The sequence below is a fragment of the Stenella coeruleoalba genome (assembly GCF_951394435.1).
Source record: "Stenella coeruleoalba genome assembly, chromosome: 2".
Taxonomy (NCBI): domain Eukaryota; kingdom Metazoa; phylum Chordata; class Mammalia; order Artiodactyla; family Delphinidae; genus Stenella; species Stenella coeruleoalba.
The window spans coordinates 126,926,189-126,947,153 of NC_137147.1; the positions used below are offsets into that span (position 1 = coordinate 126,926,189).

Here is a 20,965-nt window from a genome sequence, read left to right on the forward strand (position 1 = left end):
TTGAGGCAATATAATGTTTTTGGGGAAATGGAAACTGCCAATTTATGTATAAAATATTTTGATTAAAAATGTACATGTATAGAAAAAAGACGAAGGAAAGGCAGAGAAGCATGTTTTTTAAAAAGTATATATTACTGTAAGGTGGTGTGATAGAGATCTGTTACATTTTCCCTATTATTCTCTTATTTTTCCAAATCTTTCTGAGTAAGATATGTTAATTTTATAATAATATATATTCTTGGAGGTATTATTTTATAAAAAGAACATGTGTACCTTCTTATATATAAGAATATATGCATTTCATATGTTAGCTGTATATTCTTATACAATCAAGATTATACATAATTTGTAATTATAAAATGACGTGTGTATATATGAGGTGAAGGTCTGTTTACAGCTTCTAGTAAAATCAAGGTGCCTTACATAGTCACGCACTAAAAAGGACACTTGGCAGGTCACTGGGTCAGACTGACCCTTCGGCCCTTGTGCTCTTCCCAGGAGAAGGACATAACGCCCGACCCGAAGCTGCTGGAGAAGGTGAGCGAGTGTGACAGGTGCCTGGCCTTTGCAAGGCACCAGGAGCACCCATTGGCCCACCTCTCACCTGAGCTGTCTGACATTTTCGACTTCTTCATTGCACTCACCATCTGCAACACAGTGGTGGTCACATCCCCGGATCAGCCACGACAAAAGGCAAGTTCTGGAGCATCGTACTGTGAGCCCGCAGAGCCCCTGCCCCTAGGTGTGGCCCCACTGGTGTCAGTCTTCCTGAGAGGGAGCATGCTTCCCTGTCTTGCAGGAGCCCGGTCGCTCAGCACCACTCTCAGGTTTCAGGGGGTGTGCTGGGGGCTTCAGACGGGGCAGGCCAGCTCAGTAGCTCTGTGGTGACATCCTCAGACTGCAGTGGGCAGGTGCTAGGACTGTGGCGAAGAGGGAGAGGGCAGCCAGCCAGAGACAGCTACTGAGCCCAGGATGAGAGGGGCACAGAGCATACAGGCGTGGCCCAAGGTGGGCAGTGGCAAGAGGGTGGCTGCCCTCCATGCTGACCAGAGCCTCAGGGTCCTAGATTCTTACATGAGAGGGGACAGGATGGGCTGGGGCCCAGACTCTGGTAGGGCCGCCTGGACTTGCATCCTGACGACACTATAAGCTGGTCCCCTCCTGTGTCTTTGGCACCTTGTCTGGGATGTGGGGGCGGTGGTGGGATTCAGGGAAAGGTCTCAGAGTAGAGTTTGGCACATAGTAAATGTATTTGATGTTAATAAAGGCCTTTAACATTGGCGTTGAGGAAGTGGTTGAGAATCAGTGGGAAGTTACTTTGGGTGGTAGAAACATAGCAACACCAAGTTGGGTTTTGTTTGGGTTAACATCAAGGTTCTCTCCAAAGAGAGTAAGATTTTATATGTGAAAGGAACCTCTATAACTCAAGCGCTCCTCCAGGTGGACCAGGTGGTGTTGCAGGGGGTGGGGTGCACCTAAGCATGGCTGTGCGTCATGCAGCTAGGCAACTTTAAGTGGATACAAATGAAGGTGTTCTAGGGCTGATGCACACTATAGGTCTGTACCCTGTCACCCCCACTCTCCCAGACCCCTTCCCCTCCTCCTGGGCCTTCCAGCAGGTTCTGCTGGTGAAGCCACTGTTGTGATGGAGGGTGAACAAGGGGCCCCTGCCCTCTCTGCGGCAGCAACATATCTGGCAGCAATGTGACCCCCCTGTACTCTTTGCTCATACCCCACTGGCCTTTGGAGGCCCCAGTGGGCCTGGCGGATCCCAGGTGGACGGGCTCTGACACTCAGAGAGCACAGGCTTGTGCCATCAGCCCTGGGTGGAGGCTGCTTCCTTTTGCAGTTCACCTCTCAGCAGCCTTGGCATCCCTCGTCTGGCCTCTGGGTTCTTCCGCCACCCTGTTCAGTCCCTCTGGAATACTTCCCTGAAGAGGGGTCTGGTTTCTAGGTTAGACCCTACCTGACTGACCCTAGGCATTGTTGCAATTACTGAATAAGCGAGAGAGACCCCGACATGACTGAGGTGTGTGCCCATGGTCACACATGGAGTGAGTTCCATGTAGGGAGCAGAATCCTCAGACTGCACATGAACGTGTCTCTGGATGCATTTCTGTGCCCACCTGTGGGTGGGTGCCACCTTCAAGGGCATTTGGAGCTAGCAGGAGCTCTGGCATGGCTGTCCGAATCTCCCACTTGGATATGTAGCAATATTTAAAGTCAGTAGAAGACCAAAGAAAAAGCACCTTTATCAAAATTGGTCCCATGTGCCTTGTTTTACCAAATGCCTGACGTTTCTGGAGGCTCTTACTACAATTCACAACTTCAGACCCATGGACAAAATTGCAAAGATTAAGGGGTAACTGTAATTCAGTGGTTTGATTGTTTCAACATTTGCTCTAAATCCATTATCTAGCAGAAAATTAAAATAGGTATATTGTATCATCATTAGCATACAGCACTCATTTAAATAATGTGTTGCTTTGTTGCTCCATATTGAGCTTTTTGAAACTTTAACAATTTTATACATGTCGTTTTGTTGTTTTCAGTCCTCTTTAGAAAATACACAATTTATTGTGATTTTTTAAACATTTGTTTAAGGATTTGGAGCCTGAATTTGCCTATGTATTTCATTTGTTTCGAAAGATTCTTTTGGGTTTGGGAAATTTTGTGTAAATTTAAGTTTTTTATGGACATAATTCAAAAGAATGTATAAATTGGTCTTTTGTTAAATGTTTTTTTTAATTGAAAAAAAAAAATCCAGGGTTCATGCCAGGCAGTGGCAGGCCCACTCCTGGGAAGTTTCTGTAAAGCCATGGGCCACTGCAGTGAGGGGACAGTCCCAAAGCCTTGGGAACCACAGGCCACCCAATGCCCTGAGTCCATCCCGGGCCTTGGTCATTGCTACCCTACAGTCACATCCTGAAAGAGTGAATATGGCAGAACCTGTGTTGAGGTGAAGAGGAAGAGGCCAAGGGATAGTCTCAAGGAAGAAATGCTGACTCTGGTTGCAATTTTCAGTGGGAAATGGGAAATCCGTATTCAGGCCCCCCTGGGGAAGTGGAGGGCGGCCCTAAGGGAGTCAGGGTGAGGGCTCTTGGGAGACACCTAACCTGTCTTCCGACTACTTCCCTGGCAGGTGAGGGTGCGCTTCGAGCTGAAGTCCCCGGTGAAGACGATAGAAGATTTCCTCCGGAGGTTCACGCCCAGCCGCCTGGCCTCGGGCTGCAGCAGCATTGGGAGCATGGCCACCAACAAGTCGGTGCACAAGTCCAGCCTCTTGTCCACGCTGGCCAACAACGGCACGTTGTTCCGGCTGGAGGAGAGGCTGCGCCCGCCGGCCCCAGGCCTTGCCAGCAATGGCTACAGCAGCGGGGCAGACGGCTGGGCACCTGAGTGCTCAGCACAGGAGCCTGAGCCCGAGCGGGAGCTGCGCTACGAGGCCGAGAGCCCCGACGAGGCAGCTCTCGTCTACGCCGCCCGCGCCTACAGCTGCGCGCTCGTGGACCGACTGCACGACCAGGTGTCGGTAGAGCTGCCCCACCTGGGCAGGCTCACCTTCGAGCTCCTGCACACGCTGGGCTTCGACTCCATCCGCAAGAGGATGTCAGTGGTGATCCGGCACCCACTCACGGACGAGATCAACGTCTACACCAAGGGGGCCGACTCGGTGGTCATGGACCTCCTGCTGCCCTGCTCCACAGGTACCCTGCTCCCCTCCACTAGCAGCTGCCCACTGCAGGGAGCAGTCCTGAGAAACCAGCCCCTCCCTCCAGTGGAGCTTTGCCTCTCTGGGTGGGCTTTTCCTTGTCTGAAGGGTTTGGACTAGAATTGGGGGGAGGGCCCAGTGGATGGAGGGCTTCAGTGCCTGAACCCACCTCAGAAGAATGGGGTTGGGGATTAATGGGGGTGAGGCCTAGCATCAGGTTTAAATCTGGGCAATGCAGGTTAAGAGCTTTTAGATTAGAAGTCCCAGAAGGTTCCTTTCTGCCCTGTGATCGCTTGGACCTTGGGCACCTATGAGGCCCAAGCCATGGTTTTTAGCCCATTTATGGAGTGTTCTCAGGCCACAGCGAGGGCCCAGGTAGTGGGGGCTGCTGGCCTCTGGCCGTCTTACAGCCAAGAACCTCCATCATGGTCTCTTTTGCACTTGACTTCCATGTAACTTTCGGGTTGAAAAAGAGGGGTTCATATACCACTGGTGTAGAGGGTGAAACTTTGTTTAGCAGAAAGACTTGTACCTCTTTCCAGATACAAATGCTTCTGGGACTTGGAAGGGGGAGGGCCTGGGTCCCCACTAGTAAACCTAGTCACCCCTCCCTCTGTGCCCAGAGGACAAAAGAGGTCACATCTGACCTCCAGGGGGGAGAAGCGGGGTAGATGGCAGATGGCAGATGGGAGAGGGACCACTGCCTGACCCCCACAGCCTCCCTCTCTTCTATATCCTGGAAACAGCTCTGGGTACCACCTGTGGGAAATCCTTACGCTGGATATGCCCTTCTGGGGCTCTGGAACGGAGCTAGGGGTTACCACTTTGCTTCCCACGGTCCTCTCGCCGTGACCTCAGTGCCTCAGAACAGGACTCCAGCTCCAGTTAAGGGAAAGTGCACTGGTGGATCTCTGCAGACAAATCCATTTTCCTGTCACAGAGCTATCGCCTCCCAAAGGCAGCTGAGCGAATTGCAAATGCGTCTTTGAAAGCGGTTTGCATGGCCTTTCTTGAGGGTGACCTACTCCAGGGCAGGGTTTGCCTTCCTACCCGTGTGTTGGTTCTAGGGTGGATGTAGAATCCAATTTACAGGCTGATTTTGCATTCCAAGGGCCTCCTTCATTCTGAAATTTGATTTTGCATCCATGCAAAAGAAAAACAGATAAGTATGGCAATTATCTGAGAAGATTTTATTCTACTGCAAAAATATCACCTTTATCCTATTCCACAGCCTTGTATTAAAGATAGTTTAATGGACCGCTGTGTTTCAGACTTTACTACATACAGTGGGTCATGGATAAGGTGAAAAGACTGGACCAGCTCTAGCAAGCGAGGGTGGGATGGGATGGCAGGAGAGGCTTACACCCACCCCAGAGAGAGGGCAGGGAGCCTGCTGAGCTGTTGCAAGGGACACGAGAGCAACCAAGAAGGCTGCAGCAGTGGCCACGCTTGTACTTGGCTGGCAGTGCACTTTTTTTTTTTTTTTTTTGGCAGTGCACTTTTAAAAATGAGTAGAAAGCCTCAAATTTCTAGACGAAGCACAAACAAATAAAACTTCTATCACTCAGAGTCAGCTTCAAGGTCAAGGGGTGAAGGGAGCCCTTATGCAAGCTGGGGAGCTTCCCAGACCCCTCCACCTGGTCCTGGGAGGAATTAACTACAGGTGAGAAAGAACAAAGCCATGGAACAGACAGGTTCAAAGCACAACATTGCCCAAACCGTGACACTGAAGGGGGCACCTTAAAAATAAGCAGTTTGTGTAGATCTCCGCCTTCCTCTGGGAATTTCCAAGCAGTGTGCACTTCAAATAAGTTTGAATCGGTCAGAGCTACATGTAGACACCAGGCAATTTAAGATTCAGGATGTTCAGAGCCCCCAGTGGTTTACCAAGAAAGGGGATGGCTCTGGGGTAATCCTGAAGTTATCCACCAGTGACACCCTGACATTGTACATAAATCATTCAACTTTCACTTTGGAGGTGGGGTGGGCAGGGTATGGAGCAGAGCAGGCTTGCAGATGGCCAAGCTGCTCTACCTGTGTGCAGGCGATAAAGTGAGGAGGGCACATGAGTGTCCAACATCTTTCTTCAAAGAGTTCACAACACTTTTACCAAAAAGGGCACGAGAAGGCTAAGCTGGTGGTGGATGGGGAATGTGTTGTATTTTTAGGATGTGGCTATGTCTTGCCTGCCCTGCCACTAGCTTGTGTGGGGTCAAGTAGAAAGCAGGGACTCTACCCCACCCATTACCTTACAGACCTTGGTTCAAATCCCAAGTCTACATTTATGGGCTGGGGTCACCCTGGACAAGTCACTCCTCCTGTGCCTCAGTTTCCCATCTGTACAAAGGAAATCAGGCTTCTGACCTCACAAGAAGCCCCTGTCAAAGCTCCTAGCACAGTGCTTGGTGTGTTATAGGCATAAAGCATAAGCTGGGTCCCTTTCCCTTCTCTCTGGTTTCTTTTCCTTAAGATTCACTTGCCTGAGGTTCAGTCCAGTGCCATTCTGTGTGGTTTCCCTTCCTTCCTTCCTTCCTTCGTTGGGTCTTCATTGCTGCACGTGGGCTTTTCCTAGTTATGGTGAGCAGGGTCTACTCTTTGTTGTGGTGTGCAGGCCTCTCATTGCGGTAGCTTCTCCCATTGTGGAGCACGGGCCCCAGGCCCACAACCTTCAGTAGTTGTGCCACATGGGCTCAGTAGTTGTGGCTTGCGGGCTCCAGAGTGCAGGTTCAGTAGTTGTGGTGCATGGGCTTAGTTGCTCCGCGGCATGTGGGATCCTCCCAGACCAGGGCTCGAACCCGTGTCCCGTGCACTGGCATGCAGATTCTCAACCACTGCGCCACCAGGGAAGTCCCTGTGTGGTCTTTAAGACACAAAACTTGTGATGGCTCCATCCTCCTCCAAGGGCAAGGATAGAGGGGGAGGGATGGGCAAGATGTGGCGGTCACGGCTTCTCTCCCTGCTGGGCTGGGTGGGCTCCGTCCCGCACAGAAACATGTCAGTGTGGTCTGTGACCGCACCCTTGTCCAGGGCACCCTGGGTCCCCAGTGGCCCACCCTGCCTTCTCTCACTCATTAGTTTTGTTTGGACCAGTGTGGTTAAGGGCAGCATCACAGCCCCTGCATCCTGCTCTGCTCTGGAATGCAACCTTCCCCTCCCCCTCTGGACAGCTCAAGTACTTTATTAGTGTTAATTCCAGAGTCCCTCAGCTAGACATGTCTTTGCTCAAAGAACAGTCAGAATCTGGAATAATGTTATCACAATACCAGGAGTAAATGGTAGTCAAAATTAAGATGACTGTCAGTGTCATCTTTTCAGGAAATTTAAATTCCTAAAGCACAATAATCTAGGGCAGCGTTTCCCAACTCTCTCTCTCTCTTTTTCATTATTGCCCCCTTAAGGAGTCTTTTTAGATATTTTTTTTCTAATGGCCCTTCCATGACATTTTAATGCCACAGATATGCTGTATATTTGTTTATGTACTGTACATGTATCTGTGCTTTATGCGTAATAAGATTTTTTGCCTCCAAGGGACCAGTCTTCGGTCTGTTGGGGGCACTGTCTTCTCCATGAAGAGCACAGATCTAGAAGATTAAGAATGTTTCGTGTGTCAAGGAGCTGACCTGGTTAGTAGACAGCCTTCCCCAGACCAGGGGCCTCACCACTGGAAAGTAGGGTTGCCAGATTTAGCAAAGAAAATATATTGACTGTCTAGTTAAAATTTAATCTCAGATAAACGACAAATAATGTTTTTAGTAAAAGTATGTCCTATGTGCTATTTGGGCATCTTATGTTCTTATTTTTTGGAAGGTGTAAATTATTTCTCACCTTTATTCTTTTTTTAAAAATTTATTTTATTGATGTATAAGTTGATTTACAATGTTGTGTTAATTTCTGGTGCACAGCAAAGTGCTTGTTATAGTTCCCTGTGCTATACAGTAGGACCTTGTTATTTATCCATTCTATATATCTTTGCATCTGCTAGTCCCAAAACACCCAATCCATACCTCCTCTACCCCTCACCCCCTTGGCAACCACAAATCTGTTCTCTCTCTGTGAGTCTGTTTCTGTTTCATAGATAAGTTCATTTGTGCCATATTTTAGTTTCCATATATGTGATATCATATGGTATTTGTCTTTCTCTGTCCAACTTATTTCACTTAGTACGATAATCTCTAGGTCCGTCCATGTTGCTGCAAATGGCATTATTTCTTTTTTATGGCTGAATAGTATTCCATTGTGTACATATGTATCACAGCTTCTTCATCCACTCCTCTGTTGATGGACACTTAGGTTGCTTCCATGTCTTGGCTATTGTGAATAGTGCTACAGTGAACATTGGGGTGCATGTATCTTTTCGGATTATAGTTTTCTCCAGATATTTGGGCATCTTATATTCTGTCTGGCAACATGACTGGTGTAGGAGGATAGAAACTGCACTTTTAAGTATGACTTTTCCTAAACGGGAAGTTTATATGCCTCCATTTACACCCACCTCCTGGACGAAAAGATGCCAGATCACTCTTAATGAGGTTTTGTTTATGTGAGATTCTCATTTCAACAAGGGATATTAGAAATAGTCAAAAATGTTATGAGGTTCTTTTTAAAATAACATCTAACTTTTGCTTTAAGTTTTATATTGAACGTGTATACTACTGACAAGTAATGAAGCAAGAGGTGGGCTAAATCTACTGGTGCAGATGTTTTCTGGGCGCCCTTTCTGGAGGCTGTTGGAGTAAATCACAGTGATATAACAGGGCGCCTATGACATTCCTGCTTAATGAATTGCAACAAAATTCCTGCTAGCATTCCAATTGCAGCCAGCTACAGTGAGGCAGAATGGGGAGGGCCACATCGTCCTCACTGGCTCTGAAACACATTCACTCCTAACATACTTTTATCACACGAAAACTAAAGTGCCTTCTGCCTTCTCACTAACAATTATTGACCCAAGAACATGGTGGAGTTAAGAAGGTGTGTGTCACTTTGCCATGGATTCCACAGTAGTGAGGCTCAGAGTCAGCACTTCTGCAGTCTGGTAATAAACAGCAAGTCTGTTCCACATCTGTGTCTACAGAAAACAGAAAAGGGTGGATGTTTGGAAAAATCTTACTAGCTGATAGCTAATTTCTTAGTTGCTGTGTGTGTGTGTGTGTGTGTGTGTGTGTGTGTGTGGTTAAAAAAAACACAATATAAATTTACCATCTTAACCAGTTTTAAGTGTACAGTTCAGTAGTGTTGAGTATATTCACATTGGTGTGCAGCAGATCTCCAGAAATTTTCATCTTGCAAAACTGAAGCTCTGTACAGCTCCTTTCTCCCCTCCCCCCAGCCCCTAGCAGCCATCATCCTACTTTCTGGCTCTCTGAGTGTGATTACTTTAGAGACCTGAAAATGTGGCTGTTTTCTCTCCCTGGGTGAGAAGAGTACCCAGCTAGAACCTCTGATGGCGCTGAGCTCTCAGCTGCGGAAACTGCATATATGCAAACTCATTTCAACGGGCCAGGTGTCCTGGGAGTCCAAGCCATTTCACTGGGCTCTGTTGTTCTCACTCATCCTTGTTTCTGCTCTTACTCCAACTTAGATGACGCCAGAGGAAGGCATCAAAAGAAGATCTGGAGCAAGACTCAGAACTACCTCAACCTGTACGCTGTGGAGGGCCTGCGCACCTTGTGCATCGCCAAGAGGGTGAGTAGGCGTGGCTTCGCGGAAGGAGCGGGGCCGGCCACGGGGCTCGGCCTGGGTGCTCATCAGCGGCTCTCACCCAGGTTCTGAGTAAGGAAGAGTATGCCTGTTGGCTGCAGAGCCACTTGGAAGCGGAATCCGCCCTGGACAACCGCGAGGAGCTCCTGTTTCAGTCTGCCCTTCGCCTGGAGAGGAATCTGCATCTGTTGGGTAATTACGCTCTCCAGCGGGCGGGTGCTGCGGAGCCGGGTGGAGTTTGCAGCATCCTGGATGGAGAGGTGCCCTGGCTCTAGTCAGCGGCAGCTCTGCACACGCTAGGCTTGATGAAGGACCCCTCTGGCCTGATGCTAGCGCGGCCCCAGACAGGGCTGTGCTTGATTGAACGCTCTCCCCGTGGCCCATTTCTGGGGCATTCTATTGGTGCCACCCTGCCAGGCACCACGACAGCGCCCGACTTGCCTCCCCTGAAACCCTGCTTTCCCACCAAAAAATAGAGATGAAGAGCAAGGCTTCTCAACAACTGATGCATTAAAGGATCCCCCCAGCCCCAGGAAACAAACAGAAACCGTTGGACTCAACAGGGCTGCATTTTACATCTAGTAAATATTTCACAGATTTGATTTGGGTGAAAAAAAAAGGGGGCTCATTCTTACTAAATTGTGCCTGTATTTGCTACTGAGTTCATGTTAGTATTTATAAAATTATTTATTGCTTTAGTATTTATTTAATTTATTATTTAAAATATTTATTAATGTACGTATTAAATTAGCTGGATCTTTGTATACATGCTGTCTGTGCTCTCACCAGGGGCTGGTTGTGGCAGTGCTGTGTATACACACTCCCCATCTCATGGTGCTGGTGGTCAGATGATGATACTCTTGGGGCATGAAGATACGGGGGTTCATCTTTCAACAAGAAAGGCCGTAACTCATTTGGCCCCCTTCCTTTATTCCGTTGGGATATCTCTGTATCTACATACTTATATCTAATAGAATAGCTAATATTCAGATATTTAAGAGCACTACATATACATACTTTATGCAATATTCTATTTCACCTACAGTGTCCTATACGAGGCCATGCACTATTCAAAAAAGCCCAAAGATCCAGAACCCCAGAGGCATCCTGAATGGTACTCAGGAGTTGAATTAAATGAAACACTTGGAAAATGGCTGTGCCTCCTCTAGATTGCCAGGTTTTGATTTCCTGAGCTAGGACTGTTCACATCTGGAACATGCTTCTCCAAAAGACACTGTTGATAGACCCGTGGGATGGGAGGGGGTCCGCTGGTTGTCATGGTCCCCCCTCTCTGCAGGGTGTTCTCCCTGGAGAACTGGGACAGTTCTCCTCCCACCAAGCTCTAACATCTTGAATGGAGTGAAATCCGCCTCCCGGTACCTTCTTCCAGGGGGCGCTGGTCCTACCCTCTAGAGCAATGCAGATAAAATCTCTTCCCTTTTCCACAGGATAAGACCTTAACTGTTTGAGAACACAGCTATGAGTCCCTGAGCTGTCCCTCCTCTGCCTGTCTTTGCAGGCACTCCTTTCTTTCTTTCTTTCAGAGTCTAGGAGCCCTGGCTCAGTTGTCCAGTCCTGGCTCTGCTGCTTACTGGCCATGTGAGCCTGGGCACTTGCATCCCAGTTTCCTTATCTGCCAAGTGGCGGTAATAGTTCTGTGAGGGTGAGCAGAGGGGATGCAGCAAAGCACTGAGCAAGGTGCAGGCACTAGGTCCAGCCCCACGTAGCTGCACAGTGAAGGTGATGAAGCTAGTGTTACTGCTTCCATACCTGTGTGGCCTGGCTGGCATCTTCTGCACAGACTCTCTGCTGATTGGGACCACAGAAATGGCAAACGCACTAATCAGCCTTCTTCCTGCAAGCCAGTTCTTAAACATGTACCATCCCCTACAACCTGGAATGTTTATGGTTCAAATGATGAAGCCAAGCTGGAGAGTGGGAGAACCCCCACCTCAGTGGTCACCACTGCTTCATCCATGGGCACCGTGGATGATTTGTATTTGAGAAATGTGAAGTCAGCTTTTATATTTTTAATATCCCATACCAAATACCCCTTTTTAAAACCTTTTCATTTAGGTTCTTACATTAAGTAACATCAGAGAGCCACAGGGCAAGGATTGTCATTCCCACTGTGTTCTTGAAATTTTCTTTTCCATAATGTTCTGGCCAAGAACCTAAATTCAAAAGACAACATTCTGCTCATTCTCCCCAGCATTCTTGCTGGTTTCTCCAAATGTCATCTGAAACTTTCCAGTTGGTGAGATTTTTTTCCCCTCCATTGAGAGCTACCTGACATCTGAATGCAGTGAAGTAAGGTGGCACTAGCTTGAACCCCACTAACTACCCTGGTTATGTTACTCAAAATGCCACGTTCTCCCAAGGATCAGGTTGTAAAGAAGGTGACATTTATTCAAAGTCACATAAATTATATTACAAACAAGCTACCTTGGAGAGCTGAAAGGAGATACTAGGCTTCCAGATCATTTTAAAAGGACTGTTCCTCAGATTGCCTCTTTATTCTCAGCCATAGTTCACGCTGAGACAGACATGCTTTCCATAACTATATTTCTAAGTTCATTAATACCCTGTGTTTGATTCAAACATGAGCATTATATAGGTGAGGGGCAGTCAATTAGGAGCCCATTACTTTGACCAATAAGCTCCTGAAATAAAGAGGGTATGTTTTCAAGGTGTTAGGTTTTCCCTGAAAAGAGGCAGACTTCCTCTGGATGGAAATTTATCTACAAGGTCTTCCTTGCTTTCTTTCTTGGTGGACACTTGACAAGGAGCCCTGGATGAGTGGCCAGAGTACAAGGATGGGAGATAGAAGGCCTTTCTGCAGAAAATCCCCATCTAGTGAAGAGTGGGTAGTGGTTGAGTTGTACACAAAGCACTGCATTGTAGGAAGTGCTATCCTAGAGCAGACATGTAGCTCAGAGATTTGGATCAGAGACATACCGTAAGGGGAATGCTGGCCCTTCCCTGGCTAACTCACTTCCCTCACCCTGCTTTCCACACCTGTGTTGTGGGGATCATTGTAGTTCTCACATCTTAGGGAAGCTGCGAAAACTTTTTCTGGCATATAGGAATCCATCAAGGTTAGCTATGGTTATGATTATTCCACAATCATTATTATTAAGTATGAATAAGACACTATGAACACGCAGAAGTGGCAAGATCATCCCTTCCTCTTTCCCCCACATCAGGGAATCTATTCTAGCAGAAGTGACACTTAGGATGCACTGAGAGATGTCGACTCTGTTGGATGGTGAAGATAAGGAGCCAGGGATGCACACTCTATTCTAATGTTAGAGCCACAGAGCTGGGGAAGGGGAGATGGGCCAGGAGGGTGGTCAGGGCCATGCTCACCATGAGCAAGCAGCATAAAGTGGTTCCATTCCTAAGCAGACCTTGAACCCCACACCCCTGCCTGGTCCTTCCTGGGAGGACTTAATGGTTCAGAGCAGAGGAAATCTTGGGTGCAATGTCCCCTCCTCCTTTCTGGGTCCTTCCCAAGTTACCACTTAGCCTTCTGGTGCATTCATCAAGTGTGGGGTAGGCCCAGGTCCAACACCCCACACAGGCTGCATGAGATGGAAGAGAGAAGACAACCAATTGCCCCTGAGGGGGGCTTCTGGGGAGTTGGTGAAACTGTTTCCTGAGCTCAGGGCTGACTACACAGCTGTGTGATTTGTGAAAGTGCATCAAAGGGTATACTTAAGAAATGTGCACTTTTTGTATGTGTGTTCTACCTTGACTCCTTCCTCCCCGCACCTGCCACCTCACCCATTCAAGGCAGAGAAAAGGAAATGGTGTCTCTCTTAGTCATTTCAGGCTGCTTGAACAAAACTTCCATAGACAAGGTGGCTTAAACAGCAGACATTTATTTCTCAACAGTTCTGGAAGCTGGAAGTCTCAGGTCAAAGTGCTGGCCAGTTTGGTTCCTGATAAGGGCTGTCTTCCTGGTTTGCAGATGGCTGCCTTCCTTCTGCATCCTCGCACAGTGGCGAGAAGTCATCTCCCTTGTGTCTTTTGCTGTGAGGGCACAAATCCCATTCATGAGGGTTCCACCTTCATGACCTAATCACCTCCCAAAGGCCCCACCTCCTAATGCTATTACCTTGGGGGTTAGGGCATCAACCTATGAATTTTTAGGGGGGACACAAACATTCAGTCTATAACAACATCCCAGCACAGGGAGCAGCATGCATAAAAGAGAAAGACAAGGCTGACAAGGAGGCCTCAGGCAATGCTGCACATCTAGAAGGAAGGTGAGACCATCTCACCAAGTTGGAAATGGAGGGAAAAACAGGCTGGCCTAGAGGACACTTTTCTGCATTGAGTAGTATATTTTTCCCAATATACTGAGACCTGCATGGGAAAATCTGCCCCTTAATCATTATTTTTGTGGAAAAAACATTCAGGATAATGTTGCTGATCGACAGCTAATGGTAAGCATTGTTGAGAGCAAGCACTGTGGGTGTCATTCACCAGAAGCTATCTGTGGGATGGATACGTTTTTTTTTTTTTTTGCGGTACGCGGGCCTCTTCCGTTGCAGAGTACAGGCTCCGGACTCGCAGGCTCAGCGGCCATGGCCCACGGGCCCAGCTGCTCCACAACATGTGGGACCTTCCCAGACCGGGGCACGAACCCGCCTCCCCTGCATCAGCAGGCGGACTCCCAACCACTGCGCCACCAGGGAAGCCCTAGGATGGATAAGTTTTAAAACTTTTCATCCCTCAGAATATGGTCACTCCCACCATCTCCCCACAAGCTTCGTTTCCAAGCTATCTGTAAAGTTAAAAGTTGTCTGCATGTTAGAAAGCATTGGAGGTGCTCTGTTGTACGTCCAGAGAATTATGTTCAGTGCCTCCCAGGTATCCCTACCATGTGGAATCGAGAGCTAGTGAAGGTGCCCCCATGTCCTGAATGAGGAATCACCCGAGTGCTTCCAGATAAGATGGACCACAGCAGGGCCCAGTCTGCAGGGTGGGGCCAGCACCTCTGCTGTGTTGGAGTGAGGCATTCATGCCGGTCAAGGTCGGGGCCCATGAGCAGGGGGCTTACCCACACTGTTGTACCTTTGACCAGGTGCCACTGGGATTGAAGACCGCCTGCAGGACGGAGTCCCTGAAACCATTGCTAAATTGCGTCAAGCAGGCCTGCAGATTTGGGTTCTCACTGGTGACAAACAGGAAACAGCCATTAACATCGCTTACGCATGCAAACTGCTGGACCACGACGAGGAAGTCATCACCCTGAACGCCGAATCCCAGGTGGGTGGATGTCGGGGAGACCCGCTCTGCCTGGGCAGCCTCACACCCCACCAGCCCCAGAGCAGAGCAGGAAAGAATGCCTTCCATTTCTGGCAGCCGCTGTGAGGCGGGCCTTTGCCCTCTGCTCTGTTTGCACCTGTGTTGTGTTTCTGGCAATCAGAACGTGCTTGTCATAGTCTTGGAAGATGTGGGATTTGCTGGGATTTCTTAGGAACACGCATCTGAGCTTTATAAAGCAAAGTTCAACCCGCTTTTTCCTGAGATACTTTCCAGCCAGCAGTGTCAGAGAGTGTTTTTCATGAGGTCACATGGAGCCAGGGCAGCAGTCCATTCTGCCTTGGTGTCCTCAGGATGGCATGTGTTGTCTCACGGATGCCCCAGTGGCATGTGGGTTTTCATTTGTCACATCTATTGACTGAAATCCCCAAGTGTGGAGGGTGGATCTCTTCCCATAGGCCCTGGCCAGGGCTCTGATTCCTCGAGTGACTGACTCTCCCTTGGAACATCTCCTCCAGCAGATGACAAAGTCTAACTTTTATGGATCATGCTCTAGGTGTCACACTTAAGATGTGCCTAATCACAAGGATTTCTCCTTTATTTTCTTCTAAGACTTTTATAGTTTAGCATCTCAGCTTTAAACACAATCTTTTTTGTGTAGAATTTTGTCTAAGGTGTGAGGTTTACATCAAACTGCATTTTTCCACATTATTCAGGCACCGTTTGTGGACAGTCTTTTTTCCACTAAATTGTCTTTACACCTTTGTTGAAAATCAATTGGTCCTATTTGTGTGGGTCTATTTCTAGACTTTCTATTCTGTTCCATTGATCTGTGTGTCTGTCCCTTCACCAATACCATGCTGTCCTGTGGGTTTTTAAATGTCTTAAAATAGGCAGTGTTTTGTTTAATTTCCAAGTGTTTGGAGTTTTCCTATTTTCTTTCTGTTACTGATTTCTATTTGAAACCTATTTTATTGATTTCTATCCATTATCGTCATAGAATATGCTTTTTATGATTTTAATTCTTTCATATTAATTTTTTTAATGACCCAGGGTATGGTCTATCTTGGTGAATGTTCATATGCATATGAAAAGGATGTGTGTTCTGCTGTGTTATTGCCTGGTATATCAATTAGGTCCAGTTGAGAGATGGTATGGTTCAATTTTTCCATAATAGGGGTCAGCAAACTGTGGCCTATGGGTCAAATCCAACCTACCACCTGCTTCTGTAGAGTTTTATTTGAACACAGCCTTCCCCATGTCTTTATATACAATCTTTGGCTGTTTTCATGCTATAATGGCAGTTTTGAGTAGTTGCCACAGAGACTGAATGATCTGAAAAGCCTGAAATAATTTACTCTGGCCCCAAATAGCTACTCCAGCTATTCTGATTTCTGTTTGCATGGCATACCTTGTTTGATCCTTTAGTTTTTAATCTACCTGTAGCATTACATTTGAAATGAGGTGAGGTTTTTTTGTTTGTTTATGGTTTTTTTGGTAGATAGGTCATGTTTTCATATATTCAGACAGTCCCTTTTAATTGGTATGCTTAGATCATTTACATTTATTATAATTATCAATATGTTTGGATTCAAGTCTACTATTTTATCTTTTGTTTTCTTATTATTCTCTGTTTTTTGTTCCTCCATTCCTTTTTCTACCTTCTTTGGGGTTATTTGAACATTTTTTAGTATTTCATTTTAATTTGTCTCTTATGTTTCGACATCACTTAGCTTTTTTAGTGTATTTTCTAGGATTGCACTGTGCATACTTAAGTTGTCACAGTCTACTTAGAATCAGTGGGATGAAGAAATCTTACCACTCCACGTGCCCCTTACTCTTCCCCCTAACACTGATAGTGTCATATATTACAACTGCATAAATTGAAATCCTCATCAGATATTATATTTTTTGCTTTCAATCTTTTATATTTTAAAGAAATCAAGAGGAAAAGAATGGTCCATTATATTTAGTTAAAATAAATTATATTTACATAAATTAAATTTTATTTACAACTTCTGTTGCTCTTCTTCCATTTCTGTTGTTTCAGGTTTCCTTGTGGCACAATTTCCCTTCTCTAGGAAGAACTTCCTTTATCTAATTTTTAGAGTAGGTCCAGTGGTGGCAAATGCTCTTGCTTTTCTTCATCAGATAATGTCTTTATTTTTCTGTGGTACCTAGTGAGAAATCAACAGTCATTTGAATCATTATTACCCCATAGCTAATGAATCATTTATATCTGGCTGCTTTCCTATGTTTTTCTTTGTCTATAATTTTAAGTAGTTTCATTACGACGTGTTTGGGCATGGATTTCTTTTGATTTATAATCTGGGATTTGCTAAGATTCTTTAATTTGTGGGGTTATGTCTTTCACCAGATTTGGTAAGTTTTCAGCCATTATTTCATCAGATACTTTTTCTGCACTGCACTTTCTCCTCTTCTTCTGTAAGACTGATGACATGAATATTGGGTCTTTTGTTATTTTCTCAAGGGTCCCGCAGGTGCTCTTCAGTTTTCAATTTTTTTTTCTTTCTTATTCAAATTGGATAATTTCTCTTGATCTGTCTTTGAGGTCACTGACTTTTTCTTCTGTTATCTCCATTCTTCTATTGAGCCCATTTAGTGTTTTTCTAAAAATAAACTTTTTATATAGAATGGTTTTAGATTTACAAAAAAATTGTGAAGATAGTACTGTTTCACCTATACATAATTTTGCCTATTATTAACATCTTTACAATTTTTAATATGGTATTGATATACAGTTACTTACTAAAATCTGTGCTGTATTCAGATTGCCTTAATTTTTACCTAATGTCCTTTCTGTTTTCCAGAATCTCATTGAGGACCCACATTACATTTTCTTTAAATCAATTTATTTATTTGGCTGCGTCGGGTCTTAGTTGCAGCACACAGGCTCTTCATTGCAGCACACAGGCTTCTCTCTGGTTGTGGTGCTTGGGCTCTAGAGTGTGCGGGCTCAGTAGTTGCGGCACGCAGGCTCTCTAGTTGTGGCGTGTGGGCTCTAGAGCGCATGGGCCAGTAGTTGTGGTGCACGGGCTTAGTTGCCCCACGGCATGTGGGATGTTAGTTCTCTGACCAGGGATCGATCCCACGTCCCCTGCATTGGAAGGAGGATTCTTAACCACTGGACCACCACCAGGGTAGTCCCCAGGATCCACATTACATTTAGTCGTCATGTCTCCTTAGGCTCTTACTGGCTATAACAGTTTCTCAAACTTTCTTCATTTTTGATGACCTTGACAGTTTTGAGGATAGATACATTCAGGTGTTTCCTAGAATGTCTTTATATGGGAATTTGTCTAATATCTTTCTCATCATTAAAGTTATGAGTTTTGGGGAAGAAGACCACAGACAAAGGGCCATTTTCATCATTTCATCACATCATATCAAGAGTACATTCTATCAACATGATGTATCACTGTGGATGTTAATTTTGTCAGGTTTCTCCCCCATAAACTAATTCTCACACTGTCCTCTCTGGAAGGAAGTCACTGTGCACAGCTCACACTTAGAGAGTGTGGGGGTTATAATCCCCCTCACTGAGCACAGAGAAATTATGTAAATTATTTATGTAATCCAATGATGGACACATAAGTGGAATCCAGTGAGCTTTTCATTTTCGTTAATGTGTTTTGGGTGTTCTAAAATTTTTATTTGATTCCTCTTTATATCTTCTGTTTTTTGCTGAGACTTCCTTTCTATTCATTTCTAGAATTTTTTCTTACTTCTTGGAACACTTTTATAATGGCTGCTTCAGAGTCGTTGTCAGGTAATTCCAGTATGTGTGTCATCTTGACATCGGCTTCTGTTGATTGTCTTTTACCACAGGCACTGAGAATTTCCTAGCTCTTTATATGCTGATAAATTTGGAGTTATGTTGTGGGTATTTTGAATGGCACTCTGGTCATTTTAAATTTGGAGTATGTGGATTTTTTTAAGGCAGGATATCAGTCCTCTTGGGTGCAGCCTGCAGGCTCTGAACAGCCTTGGGGTGTTGATTTCAATGTGAGTCTTGTTTGGCCTTTGCCAAGCTGTTAGAATCTGTCTCACATTTTTGCCAATCTACCCCCTCCTGACAATTTTTCCAGTACTTTCTGATTCTCTGGGACTCCCTCTGGCATGAAAGCTGGGGTTTGAGTTACCTTGATCTGCTTTGTACTTCTGCACCGACTTCCAGGGCCAAGTGGTGGCAGGACAGACAGAAAGGAGGGCAGCCGTTGCCTTGCTGTCCTAGGGCCACAGATGCTCTGATAGGAAGGAAGGACCACCTCCCTCAGAGTCCCCAGCAACAGATGGCTGTGCTACCACTGTTGTTCCTACTGCTGCCCACAGAGCAAAATTGCCTGGGGCTGGGTTCAAGAGAATAGAGGAAAAATAAATAAAAATGGGGTTTCCTCCATTTTCTCTAAACATTGGAAGTTCTCTTTTCCTCTCCTCAAGCCAGAAATAGAGGGCTTCTAGAGCTGGAGCTTTCTCTGTCCCTGCCTCGGTGCCCACCTCCAGCTTCCGTGACACCTGGGTCCAGGTGAGGGCCTGCCAGAGTGACAGTGGAAACCTTGCAGTTCAGTGTGTTTAGAATGCCAGTCTTCTTCCCCAGCCTGACAGCTGCTGTTTACTCTGAGTACTCAAAGTGGCTCTATGAATCTGTCCAGGTGCCACAGCTGCACCTGTAGGGGAGGCAGGGCATGCTTGCTCCATCCTACCTTGTCAGTGCCTTGTGCTAGGACCAGGGCATCCATGGTATTCCTGCAATGAGGTCCTGCATTCTCTGCAAGGCCTTCCTGGTCACCACCACTCCCAGCCCTGCCTGGAAGCAAGTCTGCCCCTCTCTGTATCCAGGGACATGTTGCACATGCTTGTCAGTGACTTGCTGTGGTCATGGGAGGGGGTGTGTGTGTGTGTGTCCGGCTGCCTGCCCATCACTCAGGGCCAACAGCTGCGTCTTCTTGGTCTTCTTTTCTCCAGTCTCACTCACTTTCCTCGATATAAAAGGTCCTCAGTTAAGTGCTTGTCGGACACACCTGGATTCCCACAGTGCATTGTAGGAAGCTGCTCACTAACCTGTGGGCTACTGTCCATCCGTGGCCATCCGTGGAGGACCAGGAACCACTTGAGTTTCCTGGAGTGTGTTCGTTCTTGGAAACACTTTTCCTTCCTACGCCTCTGTCCCCTGACCTTGCAGGTTCCCCAGGAAGTTTCCCTATTCTTTCTGGAACTCAGATACAGCTTTGGAAGGGCACTGCCAATTCCAACCCTCAGTAATTAGGCTTTTTTTTAAACTTCATTTTCCTGAGCTTAGGGAGACACTGAGTACTCTTCTTTCAGAGCTAATCACAACAGAAGCTTTTGTTGGTACCTCACTAGGAAACAAGAAGGGCTGAGTAAGGGCCTCTGAGGACCATGGGGAAGTGCCTGGAAAGCTCCCATAGCCTAACTAGCCAGCAGCTAGCCAGTCTGGCCAGGCCTCCCAAAGTGAAAATGCTTTGTCCTAACCTCTACACAGTATAATGGAATCAAGTAGAGTCTTATAGGAACCCTAAACCAACTCAGATCCTTTCATGTTGAAAGTCATCTACTTCTACTGACTTCCCAGGCCCAGGAGAGCCACCTCCTGGGCAGAGCCTGCAGCCTGGGTCCCTGGAGATTCTCAGATGTGTTGTGCGGGTAGCCTGGTCTGTGATGCGGCCGAGTGACCTGCACCATCCTCTCGTGTCCATTTCAGGAGGCGTGCGCAGCCCTGCTGGACCAGTGCCTACACTATGTGCAGTCCAGGAGCCCCCACAGTGCTGCCGACAAGACCGCTGGTGGCATGAGCGTGGGCTTCTCCCCACTCTGCCCGCCCTCTGCAGCTGCCATGTCTGGCCCCAGCCCCAGCCTTGTGATCGATGGGAGAAGTCTGGCCTACGCCCTCGAGAAAAACCTGGAGGACAAATTCCTCTTCCTTGCTAAGCAGTGCCGGTCTGTCCTTTGTTGTCGCTCGACTCCCCTGCAGAAGAGCATGGTGGTGAAGCTGGTCAGGAGCAAGCTCAAGGCCATGACTCTGGCCATAGGCAAGTATCCAGGCCGAACAGCCCCCACCTCTGCAGCTGCTTCCTGTCAAAGCATCTTGAATTTCCTGCCCCTTCTACGCTATGCCATAGGATGGGAAAACGCTTCCTTGCTCTTTTTTCTATTTATAAAATCACACCTGGTACAATGAAACAGGCAGCCTGTTCCAAATATAAAGCTTGGATTTGAAAGCCACAAAATGTACTAGCA

The 20,965-nt window shown here is 46.7% G+C and overlaps 1 protein-coding gene across 1 annotated transcript in view; it reads left to right on the forward strand.

Annotated features, from left to right (window-relative positions):
* The window catches only part of ATP10A (ATPase phospholipid transporting 10A (putative)), a 160,592-nt gene extending 139,631 nt beyond the window's left edge, over positions 1–20,961 (forward strand). The window contains exons 9-14 of the mRNA XM_079910208.1: positions 499–693; positions 3,143–3,707; positions 9,294–9,397; positions 9,478–9,604; positions 14,505–14,689; positions 20,430–20,961. Of these exons, the coding sequence (XP_079766334.1) occupies positions 499–693; positions 3,143–3,707; positions 9,294–9,397; positions 9,478–9,604; positions 14,505–14,689; positions 20,430–20,906 (1,653 nt within the window). The 3' untranslated portion in view covers positions 20,907–20,961. The remainder of the gene's footprint in view (positions 1–498; positions 694–3,142; positions 3,708–9,293; positions 9,398–9,477; positions 9,605–14,504; positions 14,690–20,429) is intronic.
* The last annotated feature ends 4 nt before the right edge of the window (positions 20,962–20,965 follow it).